The sequence below is a fragment of the Loxodonta africana genome, chromosome 3, assembly GCF_030014295.1.
Source record: "Loxodonta africana isolate mLoxAfr1 chromosome 3, mLoxAfr1.hap2, whole genome shotgun sequence".
In the NCBI taxonomy this organism is placed as follows: domain Eukaryota; kingdom Metazoa; phylum Chordata; class Mammalia; order Proboscidea; family Elephantidae; genus Loxodonta; species Loxodonta africana.
In genome coordinates this window covers 89642216-89668350 of record NC_087344.1, presented here as the reverse complement: position 1 = coordinate 89668350, position 26135 = coordinate 89642216, and the positions used below count along the sequence as shown (strand labels likewise).

The window sequence follows — 26135 nt, the reverse complement described above, 5'->3', positions numbered from 1 at the left end:
GTCGCTATGAGTCGGAATACACTAGACGGCACTGGGTTTGGTTTTGGTTTGGGTTAGTTAGATTTTAAGCCAAAACAGTAATAATTTTAAATTGGTGTATGACTGGGTAAACTTGACTCATCTGGGAACTTTATTTATATTTAATATTTTATTTTGCAACTGAGATAAGTGAGTCCTTGTACCAGTGAGCAAATCAATGTAAAGAGTTTGTGTTTACAATTTTAAATGCTTTTTAGTAATTGTAACATTGTTTCCCCATCTTAAGTTGTGATGGAGATGGTCTCTTTTTTGAAACAGATCATCTGTAGAAAATTGACCAAATATTTCTTTACTCTCAAAATTCATTTCTTACAACAAAAACTTTGTTTTTCTTCTGCCTTCTGTACAGAGACGTGCGACTTTTAATCCTCGAATATGCTCGTTGGTCTATGATTGACAAGTACCGGGCTTTGATGGACGGCCTTTCCCTTGAGTCTTTGCTGAGCTTCGTCAAAGAGTTCAAATCCCAGTTCTTTGTTGAGGGCCTGGTACAAGGGAATGTCACAAGCACAGTGAGTGTGAGGTGTTTTGTTGCTGTAGGCCAGGTCTGAAGGCAGTTGTACGTTCTGGAATTGCATTAGTTCTTCCAAAGGGGAAGTTCTGTAGTTATGGCAGGCCAACATTGTCATGGTCTGTTTAGGAGGCAACTCGGGCCTTCCGATGCTGGCAAGACCCTTCGTATGAGAGGAGACTGCCAATAATGAGCCAGAACTTTGAGAGAAATGGGGCAAATATATGCTCTTGGTTACATTTGTTGAAGATTGTGTATGGAAACCACAAACAAAAAATATTGTCTAGAGATTAACTCCTAGCGGAAAGGTTGGCAGTTTGAACCCACCCAGAGGTGCCTTGGAAGACAGGCCTGGTGATCTGCTTGTGAAAGTTCACAGCCTTGAAAACCATATGGTGCAGTTCTATTCTGCACACATGGGTCGCCATGAATCAGAATTGAACTGACCACAACCAACAACAACAACAAAGAGATTAAAGTGGGAGGAGGGGAGTGGTGAGCGAAACATACATGTATACATATCTATGTAGGGAAAACTCATGTATCAGGCTTATATATCAAGCTTGTGTGTCAAGCTGAGCTTTGACTTTGTCCTGTAGCAAATGGATTTAAAAGAGGATTTGTGGTTAAGAAAGATGCAGAGACCAATTGAGATCTTATAATAGTTGAGGTAAAAATGAAGTTAGTCTGAGGTTAGGCAAAAAGAAATGTTTAAGAAATAATGAGGATGGCTGAAACTCAGTGATTGATTACATATGGAGGTAAGGAAGAAGGGAGGAATCTAGAATGATGCCCAGATTTATGGCTTGAACTATTGCGTTGGTAAAGGAATAGGAATAGTAATAGTTTGGGGCCACATGAGGAGTTTGTTCTGACATATTTTGAGTTGGATATGTTTGTGGGGCCTTGTAACTGAAGCCTCTTCCAGCCAAGAGTGCTTCCTTGGTACTCTCCCTAAACTGTGGCAGTTGACCATTTTCCTTCATGGTCTCCCAGTTTCTCAGTACTGGCCCTTTGATAGAACATATAAATGACCACTCGAGACTATGGCTGCTATCCTCCCCACTCCCCACCCCGAAAACCAACCCACAGAAAGTTGAAAGTCTCAACCCACAGGGAGAAGGGTAGGAACAGCTCCTTGGTTCTCTTAGTACAGTAGGAGTTCCAGGCTGGATGTTTGGTCCAGATGACTTAGTGCCATCGATTGCCCCAGCTAGAAACCACTTTAGGGATGAGCTCATTCCTCCACTTCTCCTTCATTTTATACGTAAGAAAATGAAATCTTGAGAGGGAGAGGGGAAATATTCACTTAGTATAAGTAAGTGTTATTCTATTGGTTATTCTATACCAGGCTCTGTGTTAATGGGTCCAGGTTTCTAAAACATAATCACAGTTGTCATAGAGGACATAGTCTAATGGGTATACTGACACTAAACAAGTTTGACCCAGTGGGGAAAGTTACAGTGTATGGGCCCCAGCGGGGAAAGTGTTACAGTGTATGGGCCCCAGCGGGGAAAGTGTTACAGTGTGTGGGCCCCAGCGGGGAAAGTGTTAGTGTGTGGGCCCCAGCGGGGAAAGTGTTAACAGTGTGTGGGCCCCAGCGGGGAATGTGTTAGTGTGTGGGCCCCAGCGGGGAAAGTGTTACAGTGTGTGGGCCCCAGCGGGGAAAGTGTTACAGTGTGTGGGCCCCAGCGGGGAAAGTGTTAACAGTGTGTGGGCCCCAGCGGGGAAAGTGTTAACAGTGTGTGGGCCCCAGCGGGGAAAGTGTTAACAGTGTGTGGGCCCCAGCGGGGAAAGTGTTAACAGTGTGTGGGCCCCAGCGGGGAAAGTGTTACAGTGTGTGGGCCCCAGCGGGGAAAGTGTAACAGTGTGTGGGCCCCAGCGGGGAAAGTGTTACAGTGTGTGGGGAAAGTGTATGGACAGAGAGAGCACAGAAAGGGAGCTGTTCAGTTTAAGAGCCATTTAATATTCAGCAAACATAATACTCAGCCAGTGAATGACTTGCCCAATCAATGAAAGACTTGCCTGGTAGTTAAATGCTATGCAGGGTTCCCCAGCCATTAGAATATTAATATTAGTTGGTTCTGGGTGAAATTTTATGTCAAGGAGACTAATCTCGTTTTCCTTTCCCTCCTAGGAGTCTATGGATTTCCTGAAATATGTCGTTGAGTGAGTATTGGTTTAAGCTTTCTCTCTGGGAGTGTGTTCTTACCAGCAAGATGGCATTGAGCCACAACTCAGTTAATTGTTATTAAACCCACAATTGAGACTCTTCTTGTGGTAGATTTTCTCAAGGATGGTGTAAACAGCAATTCAGAAGAAACTGGAAAGCATGGCTCTTAGCAGCTTTTGGGTGGGGGTTAGAAAAGAAAGGCACTGCCTCAGGGACCCACCCTGATTCTCTTGCAGCAAGCTGAACTTCATCCCTCTGGAACAGGAGATGCCTGTGCAGTTCCAGGTGGTAGAGCTGCCCAGTGGCCACCACCTATGCAAAGTGAGAGCCCTGAACAAGGGTGATGCCAACTCTGAAGTCACTGTGTACTACCAGGTCAGCCCTCAAGATCCTTTTAGTTACCTCTGTAGTTTTATGCTTGGGGTTATTTGTTCTCTTGAAGCAGCTACATTTAAAGATTGCCCCTGTCAGTGAAATAGATTCTTTTTCAGTCACAGTGAGGTGTTGCTTCATTAATCACCTAACCAGTAGTCAGAGGAACAGAGACTGAAATGCATATGGAAATTCCTATGTATTCTCCTGACAGAGCCCCAAGCAGCAGGAGAAAATTTTTGAAAAAGAGACAAAAGTATACATAGCCAAGCAATTGCTATATAGCAAATAGAATGACAACTAATGAGCTGTCCTAATTAAAGGTTTCAAAGCAACGGAAAGATAGGACTTATCCCTTCTGTATTATGGATGATGAGTCTGAGGCTCAGTTCCTTACTTGCCTGAGCTCATACTACCTGGGACTCACATTTGTTCCTTCTGCCCTTAGATCCTGTATTCTTTCCACACCATTCTGAAAGGGTGGGTGGGATGTAAGATTAATGTAAGATTAAGAGTTTTGCAATGATCTCAATTTGGCCCACAGCCTGCTTTAGGGTATAGTTAGTCCCACCCAATTCTAGGAATATGGGGATCTTCCCTAAACCTGTGTCTGTCCAGCTTGACCTCAGACATCTCAAACTCAGGGGTTCCTGTAGCTGCTCCTACAGTCCTGGGTTCCCTGTATGAGGAAGTCACTTTCCTGTCAGGCCCTGTGAAGATCCCTTGTCTGGACTTTGGGCAGAGCTCCATGGCCTCACTTTCACCTTCTTTGTTCCATTATGATGTTTCTGACCCTGGGCCTGAATCTTACTTTGTCTAGGTCTGGTTGTCAGAAGCAAATTCTGCTGATGTTGTGGCAATCTCCTGTTAGTGAAGTTCAGCCTTGTCCTAGTCTTTTTTAATGAATGCTTTGAGTCAAGAGTCACAGCAGTTCTGCAGCTCAGTTGAAAGATTTTTGTCTTTACCTGGAGGTCCAGCTTGGCCCTGCTTAACCCTGTTCACATTTCTAGTGCCTCTGGCTGCTCAAAACCCAAAGAAGAGTACGTCTCCAGAGTTTTAGGCAGGGTTTCATACTGCAAGAAAATGTTTTTGGAGGTCCTTTCCATTGATAACCTCTTAGTGGTAGCTTCTAATACAAACTGTTTCCTTTAGGGAACTATTTCCCTCCTCACAGAGAGCATTGTTACAGGGTTTTGACTGGTTTTGTTGTAGCCCTTTTAGAGGCAAACAGGAAATCTCTGTGCTGACTAATCAGGGCTTGCAGGGCACATGGGCTTTAGCCGCTTCCTCTGAAGTAGGAATGAGTCTGTCAGAGGAGCTGATGCTGGACGTACTAGCAACATCCTTGATAGTTGGCTTCCTGCCCTCTTTATTCTGATTTCTTATTTTGCCAGTCTCCAGAGCAGCCAGGATATGGTCCCCAAGTGTTTTCTGTTAGGCACTTTTATCAACCGGTTTGGGTCCTTGTGTGTGACTTTACTAATTCCTACTCATGTTCTCTCTACCTAATGAATCCAGATACCCTTCATGATCTTTAAATATTTCCTGCTTTCCCCCTTTAGGATCTTGAAGTGTTTTTTTTTAGAGCATATGCTACGGGTCCTCTGGGCAGGAGCTGACAGATCAGGGACTATTGGACTAACTTCCATGTCTCCCTGCAGTTCTGTGCTAGTGCTAGGAATACAAATGATCAAGCATGATCCCTGTCCTCACAGATCTTCAGACCTGTGGCGTGGCAGATATGCAAACAAAACTGTTGAAATTTATGGCGATAGAGGGTATGATTAACTCTTGTAGGGAAATGAGAGGTGGGAGAGATGCTTGAATAAGTGGTTGGCAGAAGTAGCTGGATTATTAAAAAACCCTGTAAGCCCTTGGATTTTCAGGTGGTCTGACCAACTTCTCCTTTCAGTCAGGTACCAGGAGTTTGAGAGAATACACCCTTATGGAGCTGCTTGTGGTAAGTGTGTGAAGGAGAGTTGAGCTATGTAAGAGGCCTGGCCTTTCTGCCTGGGGATTAGGGACTTGGGGTAGTCAGAGACCTGTGACTGGAAGAAGAGAGGGTCCAGTGTGTAAGTCAGATGGTCATTTAGTATCCTCAACCAGTATTAAGTGTGGACAGGGAACCTGGGCAATCTAGGGAGAAGGCAGTAAGGGAGGCTGAACTTGGGAGGTATGTGGAACACTTTGTGGGGAAGAAATGGAGGTTTCTCTGCTGGAAAGAGTTGGGCTGATGGATAGTACGTTGAATTACAGATGCACATGGAAGAGCCTTGTTTTGACTTCCTTCGAACCAAGCAGACTCTTGGGTAAGTCTGCTAGCAAGGGCACTGAGCTCAAAGGGTCTTGTGTTTGCTTTTCGGGCTAAAGCTTATTAGAATCCTGACTGAGCAGTCTCTGGGTTCTTTGGTCCTTCCATGCCTTAGTCATACCTGCTAGTTAGACCTCTGGAATTTCCATTTTGGCCTGTGACCAGGTTTTCAGTTTGGCCACGTTTTAAGATTAGCAAGAGAAAAAGCTAGCCTGTGATTCCCAGTTCAGGAGAGGGGTGGATACCTTAATCTCAGAATGAAATACATGCACATATAGCTCCAAGGCTTTTGTCTAGGGGTGAACTGCGGGTCCTTTTTCAGGACCTCTAAGTCCAGGAAGGACATGCAGAAACCCTTCCCACTCTTTTCTAGTGCCTTTGAAGGCTGGGCCCATGTGACCTCCCGAGCTCACAGAAATTTTCATTCTGCCTGTAGGTACCATGTTTACCCTACCTGTAGGAACACATCCGGGATTCTAGGGTTTTCTGTCACCGTGGGGACTCAGGCAACCAAATACAAGTGAGTAAACGAGTAGATGGGCCCAATTTGTTACTCTGAGGTATTCTCTAATACCTGGAGAGTTGGGAGTATGTGTGCTTCCTTACGCTACAGACTCAAACCTTAAATAGGGTTTGCATCATTTAGTCACTGTTGAGGCTTGGGGTTCATAGATGGGCTGATCCAGAACTTATCAGTGGTTCCACTGGCCCCATAGAGCCTGACTCAAGTCTTGCAGTCACTGTGTGGGGCTTGCCAATGTTTCTTCTCTTCAGGCAGACCTGAGGACAGGAAAGGCAAGGAACCTGGCACTCGTGCTGGTATAGGCCTTGTTGGTTCCCACCTTTGGAATGATCGTGTATGGCTGTCATTGCTTCAGTATGAGAATACCAGGAAATTGGGCACGGGTGGGGTAAAGATTCTTCCCTATTCTCTATCCTTCATCAGCTTGGGGGCAGAGTACTGAGGCCTGCAAAGAAAACACTTTAACTTGTTTCCTGGAAATATGCCTTAGCCCTAACTAACTCCCTGCTTTGCCTTCTGGTTTTTGGGTTGCCTTCTGCCCAGAGTAGGTCTCTGATGACTTTTAATTGAAAGTGTTTTGTTTCAGCTCTGAAGTTGTCAATAAGAAGATAGAAGAGTTTCTTTCTAGCTTTGAGGAGAAGATAGAGAACCTCACGGAGGAGGCATTTAACACCCAGGTGACTGATGGCACCCATCTAGTCTTTCGGCCTTTGGCCCACATCAATCCTCAGCACTGGACAGCAGTCTTAAAAGTGCTACGTATTGACCAGTTTTGGAGCTTTGTAGGCCCACCTTAATCTGATAATGTCTCCCAAACTTCATCCTCCCATGATGTTGGCAAGTCCCAAGTGAAGGGACCATTGTGGGCCTGTCACAACCCAGACTGGACAGGGCCAAGTGTATTCTGGGGGAACTGGTGTGATGCCATGCCTGAAGATCTCTCTTTTTGGTGGGAACAGGTCACAGCTCTGATCAAGCTGAAGGAATGCGAGGATACCCACCTTGGGGAGGAAGTGGATAGGAACTGGAACGAAGTAGTGACACAGCAGTATCTCTTTGACCGCCTTGCCCATGAGGTATAACACGGTTTTCACAGTCAGAGAGCCCTGACAGACAGCTTCAGGATTGGTGAGGGTTCCTGAGTCTACAGGATCACAGTTCTGAACAAACCAGTATCGTGTTGAATGGAAACCTGGGGCACACAACCTGGCCTGGTTACTTACTTGCCCATTCGTTGACTTGATTAATCAAACCTTGAGTTTTCAGAGTGGCCTTTCTAGCACCTTAGGTAGCCAAGTGAGCAGGGTGCTAAACCTTACTCCCCTCCTCCCCATTTCAACCAAAGTAGCTCCAATTTTGTGTGTTATATATTGAGGTTTACCACAAGATTTTGTGGCAAACAAAAGGACTCTGTGTTTAAAGAAAATGGAAGACTTCTGGTCTTTATAAACATGGAATTCCTCCAGATGTAATGATTCCAGGCACAGGTCGTTTGACAACTTCTAGCCCAAAGTAGTAAACCCCTTATGAAAAAATTCTGGGTCCTGTAGTTCTCTTAGAATATAATTACTGCTGATAACATAACCCTATGTGGTGAGTTACCAGAGGACATTCCCTTCTCTGTGAGGCAGAGGGGAGTTAGTTAGTTAACAAGAGGGTGCAGCTCAGCTCACCTTAAGGCACTCTATAGTTATCATCAGAAGCAGGACAGATAAAGCTGTCTCTTCACCTGTTTTAGTAATTATTTTCTCAAGCCAGAGTGTGCAGTAACCATGTAACTGAGAGGTGACACTAAGATGACTTGGGTTTCTGGCTCAGTGTATGGTTCTTGGCTGTAATTACACCACCTGCCTTCTCTTGCTTATCTGCCAGGGTGGATCATTTTTATGAAACATGAAGGTGTGTCATAGAGGCTCATCTTTACTTTTGCTCTGGAAGGGTGGGGGCAAATTCAGACTTGGAAGACTAAATGATGTACTTAACGTGCTGAACAAGTACCAAGGAGGTCTGCCTAGGGTTATGTTCAAGAAGAAATCTCTCTCCAGAAAATGTGATAGCTTCTTTTTCTTTTCTATCTATCTATCTTCCCCTTCCCTTGTAAGATTGAAGCACTGAAGTCATTCTCAAAATCAGATCTCGTCAGCTGGTTCAAGGCTCACAGAGGATCAGGAAGTAAAATGCTCAGCGTTCACGTGAGTACAGTTATTAAGTTGTAGCTCCATTCCTTCCAGCGTCATCAGTTAGCCCAGTTATCCTTTACTGATTTGGGGTTATCAGGGAGCTTAAACAGGTCTTTGTTCAAACAGCAAACTTCTCACCTTGAGTCTTTGGACGCTTTTAGGTTGTTGGATATGGGAAATATGAGCTGGAAGATGACAGCACCCCTTCTGGTGAGGATTCAAACTCTTCTTATGGTGAAGTGATGCAGCTAACCTACCTGCCAACCTCTCCTCTGCTGGCAGATTCTACCATCCCCATTACTGATATCAGGGCTTTCACATCAAGACTTAACCTTCTCCCCTACCATAAAATAGTCAAATAAACTGCAGTCTCGTTGGCCTGAAGGAGTGTGTATTTAAAAATGTGTTTGTATTTTATGAATTGACACTACTACTACTGTCTTAGGGCCTCCACTGAATTTTTGCACTGGCATCATAGAATTTGATTTACCTTTTTTTTCTTTTTCTGCTGAGACTAACAAACCTAGGGAGAAATTATAGCAAGGTGGGCCAAGTGGGCCCAAAGAGCCGTGGCAGCAGTTCTTGGGAAGTCCTGTGTTCTCTCAGATTAAGAATCCAGTTCTGTATGTCAGCCTTGAGAAGCCCTATGTAACTGATGTTATTAGTACCTAGATGCTAGGTACTAATATTAATACTTGTTTTTTAAATGTATTTTTAAATAAAGATAGTTCTGTATCTGTATTTCCCTTCAGAATGAGCCACTTGCTTCTGAATTCTTTTTTATTACATTTTGTTTAAGCGTGAACTGCAGAAACAGTATCTGAAAATATATACTCTTCTGGAGCCCTCTAAGGCAATAAGATAGTCTTGGATAAAGTGGTGGTAGCCCTACATGTGCTATATGAGTTCGGTGAAGACTCTGGTGAACAGCATGGGGTGGGGTGGGGTGGGGCGGGGCAGGGTGGTGGAAGACAGAACACAGAACTCTTTAGACAGTGTTAAAAGAGAGGGGGTGAGGAAAAGCAAAGCCCCTCTACTACTTCAGGAATACCCTGTGAAAGGCTAGGTCCTATAAGCAAGGTTGCAAAATAACTGGTTTGATGTTTAACCATAAAGAGAAGAAACATAAAAAAAAAAGTTGGAAAAATTACTTCATGAAGCCTTAAGAAGCACTGAGTATAATTAAACTCAATTTAATCAGATACAATTTAATAACAGTTCAATTCCAAAATAAAAGTTCTTGTGAGACCATGAAATTTCCTGACACTTGATTTTAATCCATTGTGCTAATTTTCTAAAACTTAAAGCAATATTTACAGTAGATGAAGTATTTATGCAAAATCTGGCATCAAGTATATTTCATATGTATATATATGTGTGTGTATATATATATATAGAACCAAAGATGATATGAACTAGGAGATGTCGTGTATCTCAGCAGTACTAGAGTGCAGACTTTGAGACTGCGGTTTATAAATGCTTTTCAAAGCGTGGGGTTTGGAGAAGGATCAGACATCTTTTTTCAAAGCCTGAAGTTTTTTTCAGGACTGAAGTCAAAATCGCAACTGCCACAGAAGAGGAGAAGAGGGACGCTCTTCTTGCTTTAATTGTTCATCTGCATCAGAAAGTCCAGTATCCCTGAGATAGGAACCACTGCAGTAAGAAGGGAGCGATCAGATTCTCCCAAAGGAAGATTGTTTGTTGCTTAATTACGCCTGCTGCCCTGGTCATCCGTTGTAAACTTGACATCTCCCACCCTAATGCTTGGCAGCACCAAGACGTTTCAGTAAGGGTTCATCATAAACCCAACATTCTCCATCTTCGTGAAACAACTGTAAGAGAAAGGAGGAGGATTCAGTTACACACTTGCTTTGTACTTTTTCTACATTGTACTTATTTTTGTCTTCTCCCTTCACTGGACTAAAATGAGTCTCAGGCACAGACCAGGGGTCATCTTGTTGATCACTAATTTAAAACCGTGTTTGGCACTAGTGGATATTTCTTATTAAACACTCACTTATCACATAAATGAATGAGTTACACTGCTCAGGGTCCAGGGTGATAGCAGTTGGGAGGTTGGGGTAGGCTCCCCAAAGCAAGCTTACCCTTGTCTCCCATTGAATTTCCTTCTCCTTCCTTTCTCGGGCTTCCGCTCTTTGTCTTTCTTCAAGTCTGTGCTTTGCTTCCGTTGCTGCATCAATGTCTCTGATTTTTAAGTTGAAAGTGACATCTTTCCAAAGGCTAAAGAAAAGAAGTCAAGGTGCTAAGAACTAGGTGGACAGAGGAGTTGGCAATCTTGAGAATGAAAGCTTAAGCTACCTCTGAGTATTAACGTAATACTATAAGGCAAATGGCTTTCAGTGGTGTTAACAGACTAAATCTCCTTAATGCTGCACCAAGGCACTGGAGTAAAGAAGAAATAAACAGGCCTGAGGACTCCTAGCTGTCAAAGAAGGAAACAAGGGATGGGTAGAAAGTTGGACAATAAAGGCAACAGAGGAGGAAGAACAGCAGAAGCTATGAGGCCGGGGATTCTACTTCTGGCTCTGCCTCTGCCTTCCTGTACACCTTTGGGAAGTCAGTTTACCTCACAGGGACTTGAGTGTTTTTTACTACAAACTGAAAGGGTTAGAGAAGCCGAGAAGTTCAATTTTAGAAAATGCCCTTGGATTTAACAATGAGATCTTGGAGAAAACAGCTTAAATAGAGCAAAGAAGTGTCAAGAGTTGAATTTCAGAGGTTTAAGGGTAAGACATGGCTTCCTCTCAAGGCCTGGAAAATGACAGGTAGAGGGGTATGATCCAAAGATGTCATTTTATAAATGAGAACTCATAGGTTTAGAAAAGTAGCTGTGCCTAATATCTACTTGTGATGAGCAGCACAGCATAAATTTCTATAGCTTTCCAATTATATAACTATGAGCTACCAGACTAACCAAGTAGACTATTAACAAATTAACTAGAGACAAGCAGCAGGATAATGATTTGTAAGGTCCCCTGCATGTAAGAAATTCCATTAAACAAGGAACTTTAGCACATGATTCCTCATACTACTAATAGATCCCTTTTATAGGGTTCTTTTTAAAAAACTGAAAGCTCTAGACCCTATTTAGATCCTGATTCAAACAAGCAAACTCAGATTAAAAAAAAAGATATTTGAGGTAACAGGAAAACTGAACATTAATTAGATATTTGAATTACTAATTTTTTAAAAAGCATGATAATTTTTTAAGGTGATTTTAGAGATACATATGGAAATATGTAGGGGCAAAACTTTTTAAAAACTAAGATGACCTGAGGTATTTTACAACATACCTCTCAAGTGGCACTCCTCTACGATCTCTAAAAACCGCAAGGACTGTGAGAAGCCAACATACTCACTAGGTACTTATTATAACCAGCCGTACTATGTATGCTACATTTGTATCTCATTTAGTCCTCACAACAACTTCTTTGAGGTAGTTCCCATTTTCCCCAGTTCGGGGAATGAGGCAAAGAGAGGCTAGATAACGTAGCCATGATTACAGGGCTACTTAAGTGGTGGAGTGGACATACGGACCCAGGCATTCAAACTTAGTCTGTACTTTGCTATCCTGTCTCAGAAACCCACCCTGCCCCTATGTGTAGGCAGCAGCATAAGCATTGCAGCAAATAGATGGCACTAGTTCTAGTTATGATTTCTCCTCACCAGCGGGATTCATACTCATTTTGATCTTCCAACTTCCTCACTTTCTTCTTGATTATGGGCAACTTCTTGGTATCTATAAAGACTGCATTTTCCTAGAAAAGAAAAAGAGGCAGATGCATGTTTTATTGTTCAAACTGTTTGAGGAGGAAAGTGAAATCTAGACTTTAACAGATCTAATAAAGCCCACATACATTAATGGTGCAGTGAGTTTCATATGCAGTCTTCAGCCTAAAATATAGCTGTGTACATTTTCACAGTGGCTATTTGCCGCATGCTGGAGATATAATCTCTGGGGGAACTAGGCCCATAAACAACTAATCCTAATGTTAAATACACTGAAGTGTTTTTTACATTTCTCCAAGTCTAAAATCCAGTTCACTGGGTTCTACTGTTACTCTCATACCACCTTCTACCCACTTTAATTAGACCACTTACTGCATGCTACTGTAGACTGCAAGTTCCTTGAGGGCAAAGGCTATCTTTAGACTTTTTTTTTTTTTAATATAAAATCCTAAACTCTATACAAACACAAATTAATTTAGTACTTCAATTTTATAAACATACCACACATTCTAATGACCCAGCTAAAATTTATTGGGTTCTTACTATGTGCCAAGCACTGTTTTACATAAAGTGTTTTGAGAGCCAAGGAAAGTAAAAAAAAAAAATCATTCTACTACCTGACTGCTAAGGAGGAGGTAGGGGAAAAAAGGCTTGCTTTGAAGGGATGACATCAGAGCTGGATTTAGTGGTTACAGAGAATTCTAGATGAATGTTGCCAGAGGAAGGAATAGGTTACAATTCAACTCAGCCTGATGAAAGTGGTAAAATACAGGTTCTTACCCCTGTTGCATATTTTGCATACATTACACCATTCCATTCCCCTTCAACCGAGCAAAAAGACTTTTTGTCATTTGGAGAACTAAACAGAAAAAGAAACTTGTGTTAGTTTCAAGTCAAAAATACCACAGAATCTGGTCAGTGCGGCCTACCTACTCAAGAGTGGAAATTAGAAATGATGAAGTCTTTGGCAAAAGCAGATTAACAGAACTGAATTTCCCAGGACCAACTATAAGAATGAAGGCCCAGAACAAGATACTAATGAACTCCAGGTCCCAAGAACAGTGGAATGAGATGGGAAAGAGCCCTGTGATAGGGCCACAAGAGACTAGGCACAGTCCCTGCCCTTAAGCTGTTCAGAGCCTAGTCGGGGAAACACATCGCCACTGCGATTCTGTGTGGTAAGTGCTGTGGTTGAGTTTACTGGGCACTGGGGACCAAGGGCAAAACTGCTGGGGTCGGGAAGGTTTCACCTAAGAATATAATGTTAGAAATCAGGCCTACATGCTCTGGCTGAAGGGGACTTTTGGGTCAAATGGTTTGAACTTCTTGCCTGAGAAAGGATCCCTTCCTCAAAAGCGCTGACAGGCCTCTACTTGAACATTACGGTGATACCTCTAGAGGGCAGGTATGGAATTTGGGGTGATAAGCACTACAGCAAAGGACAGGTTAGGAAGAGCAAGGTATGAAGAGAAGACAAAGAGGTCAGAAGGTCCATGATTAAACCCAAAACCAAACCTGTTGCTGTCAAGTTGTTTCCTAGTCATAGTGACCCTATAGCAGACAGTAGAACTGCCCCATAGGGTTTTTCCAAGGAGCAGCTGGTGGATTTGAGCTGGCGACCTTTTGGTTAGCAGTCAAATGCTAGGAAAATGATAGGACCCTAAGTTTAGAAGATATCGAATACAGTGGTTCTCAAACTGGTCTGGGAGCCCATGGGGCTTCCCAAGGCCCTCTCAGGGAGGTCCACAAGGTCAAATATTAAGACAAAGTTATCTGTCTTTTTCACTCTAATTTTCTCATGAGTGTAAGGTGTTTTCCACAGGCTCTGGAGCCCTGGTGGCACAGTGGTTAAGAGCTTAGCTGCTAACCAAAAAAAGGTCGGCAGTTCGAATCCACCAGGAATGGGTTTGGTGTTTTTTTTTTTTTTTTTTGGTTTATGTGACATATAGGATAACAGAAGACTGACTGCAAGAAGTAGATAAGACCATCCAGCTATTTTCTGTAAAGCCAGGATAGTAGAGATTTGCAAAATGTACAATGCCATTCTTCTCAACAATTTTTTTAAAGAACAGTCTTAGAAAAAAATTTTTTTTTCATAAAAACTATTTTTACTGTTACTTCTAAATGAATTAATAAATATCTTTAACTCTCAACTTTAATCTCTAATATAAGAAATATTAATAGATATAATCCACAAAAACAAAATCTCTTTGGGGTCCTCGTTTTTTTTTTTTTTAAAGTATAAAGGTGTTCAGAGACCAAAAAGTTTGAGAGCCACTGAGCTAGTGCAATCAGATCCCTAATTTCAAGATCCCACCAAGACCTCTTTCAGCTGACACCTTTGAGGGCACCCTATCCACTATATATGGTTCTGATTGGCAGGAAGTTCTGCTGAACTAGCAGGTCTTCCCTGTTGGTCCTAGTCACCTCTAAGGAGCTCTGAGAAGCAAGCCTATCCAAGTCTTTCTTCTGGACATTTTATCATCTGCCTGTTTTTTCTTTTTTTGGGGGGTAGGGGGTGGGTGGCACCTGCATCACAGTGGTGACTTATGCTGTGTGCTCTCTAAGCCCTGCCTGTATTTTCTGACTGTAACAATTTTTTGGATTTTAAACTGATTCTTATTGAAATTCATCTTCCGTTCATAATCCCATCCTGCTCAGGACTTTGTTGGAACCTGAATCTATAATCCAAATTACATTTTCTCCCTGCAAAACTAGTTAACCAAGTCATGTGTCTTCCATCTGGATGCTGTTCCCAATAAAGCCTTCCAGAGCAAAGTCCTGTGGTATACAATGCAGACATCCCTCTTCCAGGGAACCTACCCAAGTGACTATTATGCAGATAGCATAGCTGCTTTCTTTGGACCCAGGAGTGTCAAAAACAGAACCAAGCAAAATGACTGCAAGATGTGATGGTTATTAGTTTTTGCTAGCAAAGGCACAGAAAACAGGAGCTACAAGAACTTGGGAGAGACTTCAGGTAGGGGTGTGTGTGTCACAAAGTCCGTTGTAAGGACTAGCTCATGGTCCCAGCTGGCAATGAGCCAGGAATTCATAATCTGAGTTAGCTGGTTGTTGGTGTCAGGTGCTATTGAGTTGGTTCCAACTCATAGCAACTCTTGTACAACAGAACCAAACACTGCCCAGTCCTGCGTCATGCTCACAATTTTTGCTATGTTTGAGCCTACTGTTGCAGACGCTCTGTCAATCCATCTCATTGAAAGTCTTCCTCTTTTCTGCTGGCACTCTACTTTGCCAAGCATGATGTCCTTCTCCAGGGATTGGTCCCTCCTGATAACATGTCCAAAGGAAGACATCCAAGCTGCACTGATGTCATAGGTGAAAAACAAGGCTCCAGGAATTCAACGTATACCAACTGAGATGTTTCAACAAAGCCATCTTGCTTCTAAGGAGCACTCTGGCTATACTTCTTCCAAGACAGATTTGTTCGTTCTTCTAACAGTCATCCATGGTATATTCAAAATTCTTTGCCAACACCATAATTCAAATGCATCAATTCTTCTTTGGTCTTCCTTATTCATTATTCAGCTTTCACATACATATGAGGTGATTGAAAATACAATGGCTTGGGTCAGGCACACCATAGTCCTCAAAGTGACATCTTTGCTTTTTAACACTTTCAAGAGGTCTTTTGCAGTAGATCTGCCCAGTGTAATACATCATTTGATTTCTTGACTGTTACTTACATGAGCGTTGTTGATTGTGGATCCATAAAACGAAATCCTTGACAACTTCAATATTTTCTGTTTAACATGTTGCTGCTTATTGGTCCAGTTGTGAGGATTTTTGTTTTCTTTATGTTGAGGTGTAATCCATACTGAAGGCTGTGGTCTTTGGTTTTCATTAGTAAGTGCTTCAAGTTCTCTTTACTTTCAGCAAGCAAGGTTGTGTCACTTGCATATCGCAGGTCGTTAATGGGTCTTCCTCCAATCCTGATACCCTGTTCTTCTTCATATAGTCTGGCTTCTCAGATTATTTGCTCAGCAAATAAACTGAGTAAGTATGGTGAAAGAATACAACCCTGACACACACCTTTCCTGATTTTAAACCACGTAGTATCACCTTGTTCTGTTCAAACGACTGCCTCTTGATCTGTGAGCACAATTAAGTGTTCTGGAATTCCTATTCTTTACAATGTTATCCATAATTTGTTATGATCCACACAGTCGAATGTCTTTCCATAGTCAATAAAACACAGGTAAACATCTTTCTGGTATTCTCTGCTTTCAGCAAAGATCCATCTGACATCACCAATGATATCCCTCATTCCACATCCTCTTCTAAATCTGTCTTGAATTTCTGGTAGTTCCCTTTTGATGTACTGCTGCAATTGTTTTTGAATTATCTTCAGCAAAATTTTACTTGCGTGTGGTATTAACGACGTGTGCAGTCGAGTTGATTCTGACTCACAGCAACCCTACAGGACAGAGTGAACTGCCCCACTGGGTTTCCAAGTATATCAATGATACTGTTCGATAATTTCTGCATTCCGTTAGATCACCTCTCTTTAGAATGGGCAAAAATATGGATCTCTTCCAGCTGGTTGGCCAGGTAGCTTGTCTTTCAAATTTCTTGTCATAGACAAGTGGCATTTCCAATGTTGCATCCATTTGTTGGAACATCTCAATTGGTGTTCCATCAGTTCCTGAAGCCTTGTTTTTCACCAATGGCTTCAGTGCAGCTTGGATTTCTTTCCTCAGTACCATCGGTTTTTGATCGTATGCTACCTCCTGAAATGGCTGAATGCTGACCAATTCTTTTTGGTACAGTTACTCTCTGTATTCCTTCCATCTTCTTTTGATGCTTCCTGCATCGTTCATTATTTTGCCTATAGAATCCTAGAAGCTTACTCTAAAGGAGTTTGCTAGGGTAACCTGGGAAAACCCCTTTCAATTCCCCATTTGCAAATCCAGTTCTTGGGAAGGAACTCTGGTGGTTCTGAATTCAGGCTTTAGGTGGCCTTCTGATATGGGAATTTAGCAGACATATGACACACAAAATGTAAAACAAGTTTACAAAGACAGAACTTTTAAAATGGTCATTCCTGACATAGAAGTTACAGTTCAAGACAAAAGGAAAAGTATTTCAGAGAAGCCAGAAGAGAACCAAGGCAGAAAAACAAAATACCTACAAAATCTCAGCAGTAATTCTGTGCTTCTTGCCCCCATAGAAAGGTTTAGTGTGAAAGACGATATTTGCACTGTAGCCCGTTTTGGAACAATTAATATTGCATTCTCCTCCTAGCTCTACCCAGGGCACTGTGAGGATAGACCTGCAAAATCAAAAGTTTTCAGGTAAGGTTGACAGTGCAGAGGAAAGGGAGGAAACAGGGTCTGCTGTTAGAGCAAATGGACATAGCACTACTTGCCTTCCATAACCATTGGGGAATGTGAGAATGTAATGTTCATCATAGTCTAGACACGAGACACAGCCTGTGAAGAAGGGAGAGAATCTCTGATGAGTGGGGTTAACTGGACAGAAGGCTTTGTTGTCCAGTTGAGAAATATCCTATCCATTTTAGGGATAACCAATCTCATACCCCACCCCTGTTCTTATCCCCAGTACATACACTTACATGCAAGCAATGACATCGAGTGCTCAGCATACACTGGAATGACGTAAAATTCTCCTTTTAACACTGCAGTCCAGACCATGCCCACAAACTCACCTTGCCCTATATTGTGTACCCCAATTGACATCCCAAGGAATTTTGACTTGGTCCATATATGAGCATTGAATTGTATCTTCTTGTTAAAACACTCAGCATAAAAAGCTGAAACTGAATAGAAATTGTTTTCAGTGAATGCACTATATGGCTACAGCCACCTTCCCAACTCCCTTAGCCTGGGGAAAAGATCTGGCCCTATGGGGAAATCCTTTACCCCTCAAAGAACAGCCTGTTTCCACAATGCAAGCATTCTCTTAAGGCAATGTGGGCAGAAGCTTCCCTGACGATGAGGCGGCCAATCCAGGAGGCTTCAAATAAAGGACTAGATATTCTCCTGGTCAGCAAATATGCCCTGCCCCACCCCCTTCCTGGGCCCATCCAGTATTTCCAGCGGTAACAACACATTGAACAAACAGGACATTTAGGGTATGTACTCTATCAACCCTGCCAGGAATGTATATACTACAACTCATTTATACAAGATATCTCAAAGTTCCTGAGGGCTCTATAGCACAGCTGCTTATGTGTAAGATGACTTTAGGAGCAATAAAAGTTGATTTACCACATCCCTTCTTTTTATTTATAATCAGTGAAGCTGAAAGAGTCTTTGGAATTTTATACAAGGAACAGATGAAAGGAACCAATCAAGTGAGTCTCCACCTCAGGTGACAGGGAAGACACAGCTAGCCATACAACTAAGAGGAAAGTGACTTCAACTCAGCTTTTAATGAGCCTCTTTAGACACAAAGTTGTATTTGAGAGTGAGTGCTGCAGAGGAGGAGCACTGTAACTTACTGGGTGGATGATGGGAAACCTGTTCCGCCACAAATGTTACACTGTTTTTGGAAACTCCAGGAACCGGTCCTTCTGAAACTAGCTCCTGCAAGCAAATATAACATTTTCTTTTGATGAAGAAACAAAAATAACACTGTAGAGACTGGTAACTGGAGTCTTTGCCTCCCAAGGTGCTTTAATTGCTCCCTCTCCATACCCAAAGCACCCTATACACTCTTTTCTTATGGCACTTAAGTACACTATTGCAATTATTGTTTTGTGTCAGTCTCCCTAATTAGAGTAAGATTCTTGAAGGCAAGGATCATGGGCCTAAGACAGGGCCAGGCCTGGCAGAGAGTGGGCAATTCCCAATGTCTGCCAAGTGAAGAGGAACAGACATATTGCATCGGTCTTCAGTGAGGACTACATATGACATGCAACTCAAAAAGGGAAAGATACAGAGTCGTCATGCTTGCTGAAAGACTTATGTGGCACACCAGACACTGTGGGTTAGGGGTTTTTCTTTCTTTTCTTTAACACCCTTAGAGGCTTTTTAGCATTCATTTGAGTCTTCCTTGCTGGTCTTCTTCCTCAAACCGAACCTCTACATGTTGGAGCTCTGGTGCTCAGTTCTGGGTTACCTACTCTTCTGTAGTTGCACCATCTTCCCGGATGACTTCATCCAATCATAAGACTTTAAGTGCCATCTACATACACTAAAATCTCTGAAAGCCTCATTCCCATCCCAGACCTCTTCCCTGAACTCCAGATTCTTAAAATTCCAACTCCTTATTTGAAAATTCCACTTACATGTCTAACACACCCCTCATGCTTTTGCATTTCAAATTGGAGCTCTTGATTTTCCCTTCCCCAAATCCAATCTTTTTCTTTTCAGTAAATGGCACCAACCATTTCCTGAAGCCCACATGCAAGGATTCTTCCTCAATTACCCCCTTTCCTTTACTCCCCCCATCATCCATCAGTTCTACCTCCAAAGTAAACCTTGAATCAACAATCTCTCTCCTGAAATAATGCCAAAACTTCAACAGTCTCCCTGCCTCAGTTTTTGCCTCCTCCTAATTTTCCACAACACCATCATAATGATCTTTTCAAAACAAAAATGACATCCTGACACGCCATACAATTATGATGATGGCCTACAAGGTCCTGCATGATCTCATTTCTAAATCTCCATCTTCATCTCGTGCCACTCTTTGTTCACTACTTTCAAAACACACTGCTTCAACAACATTGTTCTGTGGGCAGGGAGCATGTTTTCATCATTGCCATCCTCAGTTATTACCTGCCCCCAAATAAAATAAAGCTTAAATCAGTATACAACGTAAGATGATTTAAAAATGCCAATGCCGAACTCACTGCGTTCTCTTCGGTGTCATTTGGTAATGTCCAGTGACACTGAAAGATCTCACCCAAAATGGGGTTGTATGGCTTTTTGGCAACGGATCCTTTCCTTCCCGCATGAAAGGCTGAGAGGTACCACTTCACAACCTGAACCATTCGATCCCTAGGATCCTTCTGGTCACTAATGCTGAAATGGAAAAAGATAAAATTTAATGGCCTGCGTTTTGGCAGTATACAAACTGATGCCGCAGCCCTTAGCAAGGAAATGTTTACCCCTGAACCAGGCTGAGAAGTCCCAGAACCAAGAGTTACCCTGAAGTTTCTGTTTAAAATATACACATAGAATTAATATACATACAGTTAAATGCACAGATCTTAAGTGTATGGTTTGATGAGTTTTGATAAATGCAAATATCCATGTAATTAAAAACCACAGTCAAGATATAGAGCATTTCCACTACCTCAAAAGTTTCCACATGCCCCTGTCCAAGCAATTCCCAACCTCACCCTGGTTTTTAGTGCCAGAGATTAGTTTTGCTTGTTCTACAACCTCATATTGGAGCCCTGGTAGCGCAGTGGTTAAGAGCTTCGCTGCTAACCAAAAGGTTGTCAGTTTGAATCCACCAGGCGCTCCTTGGAAACCCTATGGGGCAGCTCTACTCTGTCCTATAGAGTTGAAATGGGTTTGGTTTTGGTTATATGATCTATCTTGATGATTGTTCCATAGCCATTTGAAAAGACTGTGTTTTATAGTTGTTGAGTGTCATGTTTAGAAAGGTCAATCACGTTGACTCATACTGTTGTCTGAATATTCTACAGCCTTACTGATTTTTTTTTTTTTTTTGCGGGGGGAGGGGGACTATTTGTTCAATCAATTCCTTAGAGAGAAATTTCCAATTATGATTGTGGATCTATTTCTCCCTTTAATTGGGTCAATTTTTGCTCTATGTATTTTGAAGCTGTGTTATTATGTGCACAGGCATTTAGGATTATTATTCATTCTTGATAAACTGACCCTTGATGGCGTCCTGGGTTTTATCATTATAAAATGTCCCTATTTGTCTCTGCTAATATTCCTTGTCTTTTTAAAAGTCTCCTCTGTCTGATACTATTTCAGCTACACCAGTTGAATGGTATATCTTTGTCCATTCTTTTAACCAATCAGTGTCTTTAAAGTCTCTCTCTTGCAAAGACCAAAAGAGATGGATCTTGCTTTTTAATTCAGTTTGACAATCACCATCTCTTCAATGAAGTGTGTATTCTGCTTACATTTAGTGTCATTAATGATATAACCAAAACCAAACTCGTTGCCATCAAGTCAAGTCCCATTCATGGCGACCCTACAGGACAGAACTGCCCCATACAGTTTCCAAGGAGCGGCTGGTGGATTCGAACTGTCAACCTTTTGGTTAGCAGCCAAGCTCTTAACCACTGTGCTACCAGGGCTCCCGTTATCAGTATAGTTAGGTTTAACTCTACCACCTTGATACTTGTTTTCTATTTGTCCCCTTTGTTTCTTATACCATCATTTCTCCTTTCCTCCTTTTTTCTGGAGTAAATCAAGTATTTTTAGTATTGCACTTTATCTTATCTTTTGGCTTTTTAGCTATAGGTTTTAAGTGCTTGCTGTAGGAACCTCAGTGTTTACATTCTCACGTATGAAAACTACCCTTGCATCTCAAATCTACAACGAACAATTGGTACTTTCTATTTTTTACTTATACAAGTTGCCAATAAATGCTTGTATTTTATTTGTTCAATTATCTAGTAATTTAAACACTGCCATATTTATATGAATTTCTGCCCTTTATGCATTGGTTAAATGGTTCCTTTAAATCTTCATCAAGAAGGAGAGATATGTATCTGTGTGGGCCAGTGTGCTACCCACTATGAAACCTTCGTGATTTGTATCTGACTTCAGTAAACCAAGTCCAAGGCCAAAGAACACCATCAGAGAAGATCAATTAGAACATCTTCCATTACAAAGATTTTTCTGCTGCCAGTAAAAAGCAATGTGAATTCACCTACTTGTAAATCAGTCCCACCATTAAACTACTTCTGTCCCTGGTACATGTATATAATATTAAAAGGTTTATTTTTTAAGATTTATAAGTCAGTCTGTAATCTGGACACTCGACTGTAAGTTCCACAGGGGCAGACACTATGACTTAATTCTCCAGTTTACAGAAAAGTGCTTGACAAACAACAAGTACTTTAGAAAGGTTTGCTGAACTCAATTAACTGAATTTCATGACGATACAGTAAAATAATTTAGCAGTGATCACCAGTCCCTGGATGAGGTAGGTGCATAACCTTTGCCCCTGTGCCCCTGTAAATACTGGTCATTTATTAATGGGCTCTTAAGGTTTTCTGGGTGTGAAATTTGGTTACCTAACACCATCACTGCCATAGAGCCTAAGCAAACAGATGGACATCCCATATAAGCAAAATATTCAATGCCACTTTTACCTAGAAATGTATGAACGGTAGAAGGAATTCATCTATCCTGCAAAAGACAAAAGCTATTGAGTAACATCTTAAAAAACAGAAAAGTACTACGTTCAGTCAAATACCTTACAAACAGGTCCGGGTGTGCAAAAAAGTCTGCATACATTTCTAAAAGAGATCTTCTTTCAAGAATAAATGTTGGAAGAACTACCTGAAAAACACATACATTTGACCTTTGAGGATCATATTTCTCTAAGGACAGACTGGTGGTAACTGTTTTAAAAAATTCATTCCAATTGTAGTCACACCCACAAAGTACTGCCCTTTGATAGCTACTTCCCCAACAGTTCTGGTTCGTAACTGTCCATTAACCTGCCCAGCAAGAGAAAAACGAAAGAGGTTTGGAACGTTCAAATGTCACTTCCTCTGAAATCTCCCTTTTCTCCGCCAGTCAGTGTAATAAGGATGACAAAATACTCAGTTGCAGTACTCTGTGAGTACTTACTGTTTATTGGGGCATTACATATACATTATCTTATTAATACTGTACCTCACAGCTCTATGATGAATAAATTATTATCCCTATTTTACAGTGGAGAAAAATGAAGCTCAGGGAAATTTTCTCACTGTCCCATGCATGGAAATCAAAATTGAGTCTGACTGTAGAAGTCTGTGCACTTTCCTTTCTACTGCTGCTTCTCTGTCATCACTAGCCAGGTATTAGGAAATGTATGTATTTATGCATCTGTGTCCTCAAATATATGGTGAGCTCCTAGAATGCGAGGATCAATATTTTATTCATACTTATATTGTCAGCATCTGTTACACAGTAAGAAATTTTTAAATGAGCAATTGAAGAAATAAACTAAAGGGAGAAAAGAATATAAAGACTGGGAATCAACAAACTTTCTACCATGGGGCATGAAGGAAAATGCTAAGAGGCTGGGAATGTGGTAGAGGAAGGTAAACAAGGTTGGAAATTAGATAATGGGGAGACAAGAATGAGAAAGATGAAGATTAATGAATAAACCTCATTAGGAAGTGGAAGAAGATATTTTGAAATCTGTAACAGATTGTTAACTGCTTATTATGGGAGTAAAGCACCAGAGTAAACAAAAATTCTTTTAAATCTAGTAATTACTGTGTATCACTACATTCACAATCCTATGCTAAAAGCCATGGGGAAGGTAAAGGTCAGTATGAGAGAATAATCACTGCATTTAAATTTTAGATGGAATGTGACAAATGTCATACAAGAGATGCTCAAAGTGCCCTGGAAGTTCAGGAGAGGGAAAGATCATGTTTTGTTTGGGAGCCAGAATTAGGGCAGAGGTGGGGAATTCTTTGGTCAGGTGGCACTAGAGAAAAAGCTTTGGGAAGAGTAAGACTGCAGTAGATAGGGAGGGGAAAAAACAGAAGAACGAGACATGGAGACAAGAAATAGAGCGTGAAAGGAATTAACCACTGGGCCAGGGTGGCTGCATATATAAAGAGGGCTGGTGGGACACAAGCTTGGAAAGGACACTAAGGCTATAACACTTAAAATCTTTATTATCAAACTCCACAGAACATGTATGTTCATAATCGAAATATGGTTAGATTGTAGGTAAGCTCATGTACTAATTTGGTGCAAATGCCTACAACTTTTGGAAAACACGGAAACTACAAACCACCAAGGTAAGAATGCTAAAGAACAAAACCATAGGTTTTGTTTCCTTGAACAAAAGAGGTAAATACCTTTAATATATAAATAGCTCTTAAAAATCGACATGAAGAAGATGATTACTTCAGTAGAAAAATGAACAAAGGAATTGAACAGACAATGTTCAAGAAAGAAGAAACAGCCAACAAACATAAAAACAAGTTTGATTTCACTTGTAATCAAAGAAAAAAATATTTTTCCCATACTTAAAAATTTGCTTGAGAACTCTCATTCAAGCAGTCTTCTTCAGGGTATTTCAACTATAATATTTTTAGCACTATAAGGATTAATGTCATTATGTCAAACTGCTGAAGCAGTGATGAAAGAGAGATGGGCTAGCTGTCTTCAAATGCTTGTTTTGCCACTTCTTGCCTGTGAGGCCCTGGAAAACTAACTTCTCTAAGTTTCCGTTAAAAGGAGGATAATTAAATGCCCTGCTTGTATCTTAGGGTTGTTCTGAAGACCAAGTGAGGTAACGGTAGCATTTCTAAACATTACAACAAAGTTTTTGGAAAGTAACTTCTTTTGGAAAGTATCTCCAAAAAGGACCAGAAGTGAGAAAACATTTTTATAATTAGGGAGATAAGATACAAATATAATGTATTATTTTAATAGTAGTTTGTAGTACCTAGGAGCCCTGATGGTGCACTGGTTAAGCACTCAGCTGCTAACTAAAAGGCAGGTGGTTCAAACCCACCAGCCTCTTCGTTAGAGATGTGGCAGTCTGATCCCATAAAAATTTACAGCCTTGGAACTATGGGCTGGTTCTAATCTGCCCTACAGGGTAGCTATGAGTTGGAATCAGCTCGAGAGCAAAGGGTTTTTGTAATGCATAAAAGTCATCAAGATTTTCGAATCTATTGGAAATTGCAATCATTTGTTTCTGCCAAAAAAGATTTTGAGAATAGCTAATTTTTAACATGTTAGATAAAAAATAGCAAATTTAATCTCATTCTTAATATAACAAGCTTTTAGTGGCTACAGATCCAAATATGGATTATATGGCAGAGAAAAGTATGTGAGGCAAAAATTACACACCTGGTTATGCGAGACACTTTCAGTTGCCTACCTAGGTACCTAAGGGGCCCTGGTGGCACAGTGGTTAAATGCTTGGCTAACAGAAAGGCTGGCAGTTCGAACCCACCAGTCACTCCACAGGAGAAAGATGTGGCAATCTGTTTCCATAAAGTTTACAGCCTTGGAAACCCTATGGGGCAGCTCTACTCTGTCCTATAGGGTCTTTATGAGTTGGAATCGACATGATGGCACACATCAACAACAACCCACGTACCTACTTCATCCCTAGTAACAGAACTCTGATTCAGTTCAGATTTGGGTTATAAGTTGCTATGGGAGTCATAGGACCCTTCTGGATCTCAACAAGTGAATACTGATTGATCTAATCATCTGCCAGTGACTGGCTTAGAAATGGGCACATGCCCACCTCTAGCCATTGCGATTTAATGCCAAGTCTGATGGGTCATGCAGTGCCAATAGGCTTCTCTTAATCTGGCCTTTATGACCTTGGGCTTCTATTCTGCCAAAAATGACTGACTGGGTCACAGTATCGCAAGGGATCGGTTAGTCCACCAGGCAAATGGGGTGTATAAAACAACCCAATGGGATTAAGTGACCTTGCGGGAGCTGTAAATTACTAATTGCAAATTAAGTGATTGTAGTTTACTGAGGGAATTGGTTAGTTCATGGTCTGAATGGGAGGGCCATGCCTTGAAACTGAATATAAGGACCAATCCCACAGAGGTTGAGGGAGACCTTAATACCATCAAGAAGAGCCTAGAGCAGAGCACATCCTTTGGACCTGGGGTCTCTGCGCTGAGAACCTCCTAGACCCAGAAGAGAGAGCTGTAGCACTAAAGACAGCGAGGAGTGGTGGCAAGCATGGCAGAGCTCAGCAGCAGAGAAACAGCGGTAGCAGTATGGGCAGCAAGAACTATGGACCAGCATACAGCTGTAGTGGGCTTTCCAGAGCACTGAGTAGGAGAAAGCTGAATGCCTTTGGGCAGGATGCTTGCCAGCAGAGCGGGATGCCTCCACATACTTGTTGGCCAAGCTAAAGGGCTGCAACAATTGCCCGAGCAGGGCAGAGGCCTAAAGAAGATCTGGCAGTGGGCGCAGCTGAGAGAAGGCCCAGCAGTGGGGATAGCCGAGTGAAGGGACTACTGGCAGGCATCACCAAGAAGCTGAGAGCTGTCTTGGTTAGAAGCCAACCAAGTCGATGGATCAACTGTATCCTGTCTCCTGAATTGTATCCTGTTACTTCCAAGTTGATCCTGATCCCGA

The 26135-nt window shown here is 41.7% G+C and overlaps 2 protein-coding genes across 12 annotated transcripts in view; one reads left to right on the top strand and one right to left on the bottom strand.

Annotated features, from left to right (window-relative positions):
• NRDC (nardilysin convertase) overlaps positions 1-8493 on the top strand; it is an 82041-nt gene extending 73548 nt beyond the window's left edge. For 2 of the 3 annotated variants that reach the window (XM_023549610.2, XM_023549613.2), the window contains 10 exons: positions 389-551; positions 2688-2719; positions 2960-3098; positions 5008-5055; positions 5352-5404; positions 5843-5926; positions 6516-6606; positions 6889-7005; positions 8032-8121; positions 8271-8493. In XM_023549610.2, the coding sequence (XP_023405378.2) occupies positions 389-551; positions 2688-2719; positions 2960-3098; positions 5008-5055; positions 5352-5404; positions 5843-5926; positions 6516-6606; positions 6889-7005; positions 8032-8121; positions 8271-8471 (1018 nt within the window). In that variant the 3' untranslated portion in view covers positions 8472-8493. The remainder of the gene's footprint in view (positions 1-388; positions 552-2687; positions 2720-2959; positions 3099-5007; positions 5056-5351; positions 5405-5842; positions 5927-6515; positions 6607-6888; positions 7006-8031; positions 8122-8270) is intronic. The other variant, XM_064281952.1, reaches the window with a different exon arrangement.
• A 1204-nt stretch (positions 8494-9697) lies between these two features.
• OSBPL9 (oxysterol binding protein like 9) overlaps positions 9698-26135 on the bottom strand; it is a 176605-nt gene continuing 160167 nt past the window's right edge. For 5 of the 9 annotated variants that reach the window (XM_064281953.1, XM_064281954.1, XM_064281955.1 and 2 more), the window contains 10 exons: positions 22258-22343; positions 19700-19871; positions 18344-18428; positions 17456-17659; positions 17249-17312; positions 17012-17152; positions 12640-12718; positions 11797-11888; positions 10215-10350; positions 9698-9941 (listed from right to left, as the gene is read on the bottom strand). In XM_064281953.1, the coding sequence (XP_064138023.1) occupies positions 9867-9941; positions 10215-10350; positions 11797-11888; positions 12640-12718; positions 17012-17152; positions 17249-17312; positions 17456-17659; positions 18344-18428; positions 19700-19871; positions 22258-22343 (1134 nt within the window). In that variant the 3' untranslated portion in view covers positions 9698-9866. The remainder of the gene's footprint in view (positions 9942-10214; positions 10351-11796; positions 11889-12639; positions 12719-17011; positions 17153-17248; positions 17313-17455; positions 17660-18343; positions 18429-19699; positions 19872-22257; positions 22344-26135) is intronic. The other 4 variants (XM_064281957.1, XM_064281958.1, XM_003411089.4 and 1 more) reach the window with 1 other exon arrangement.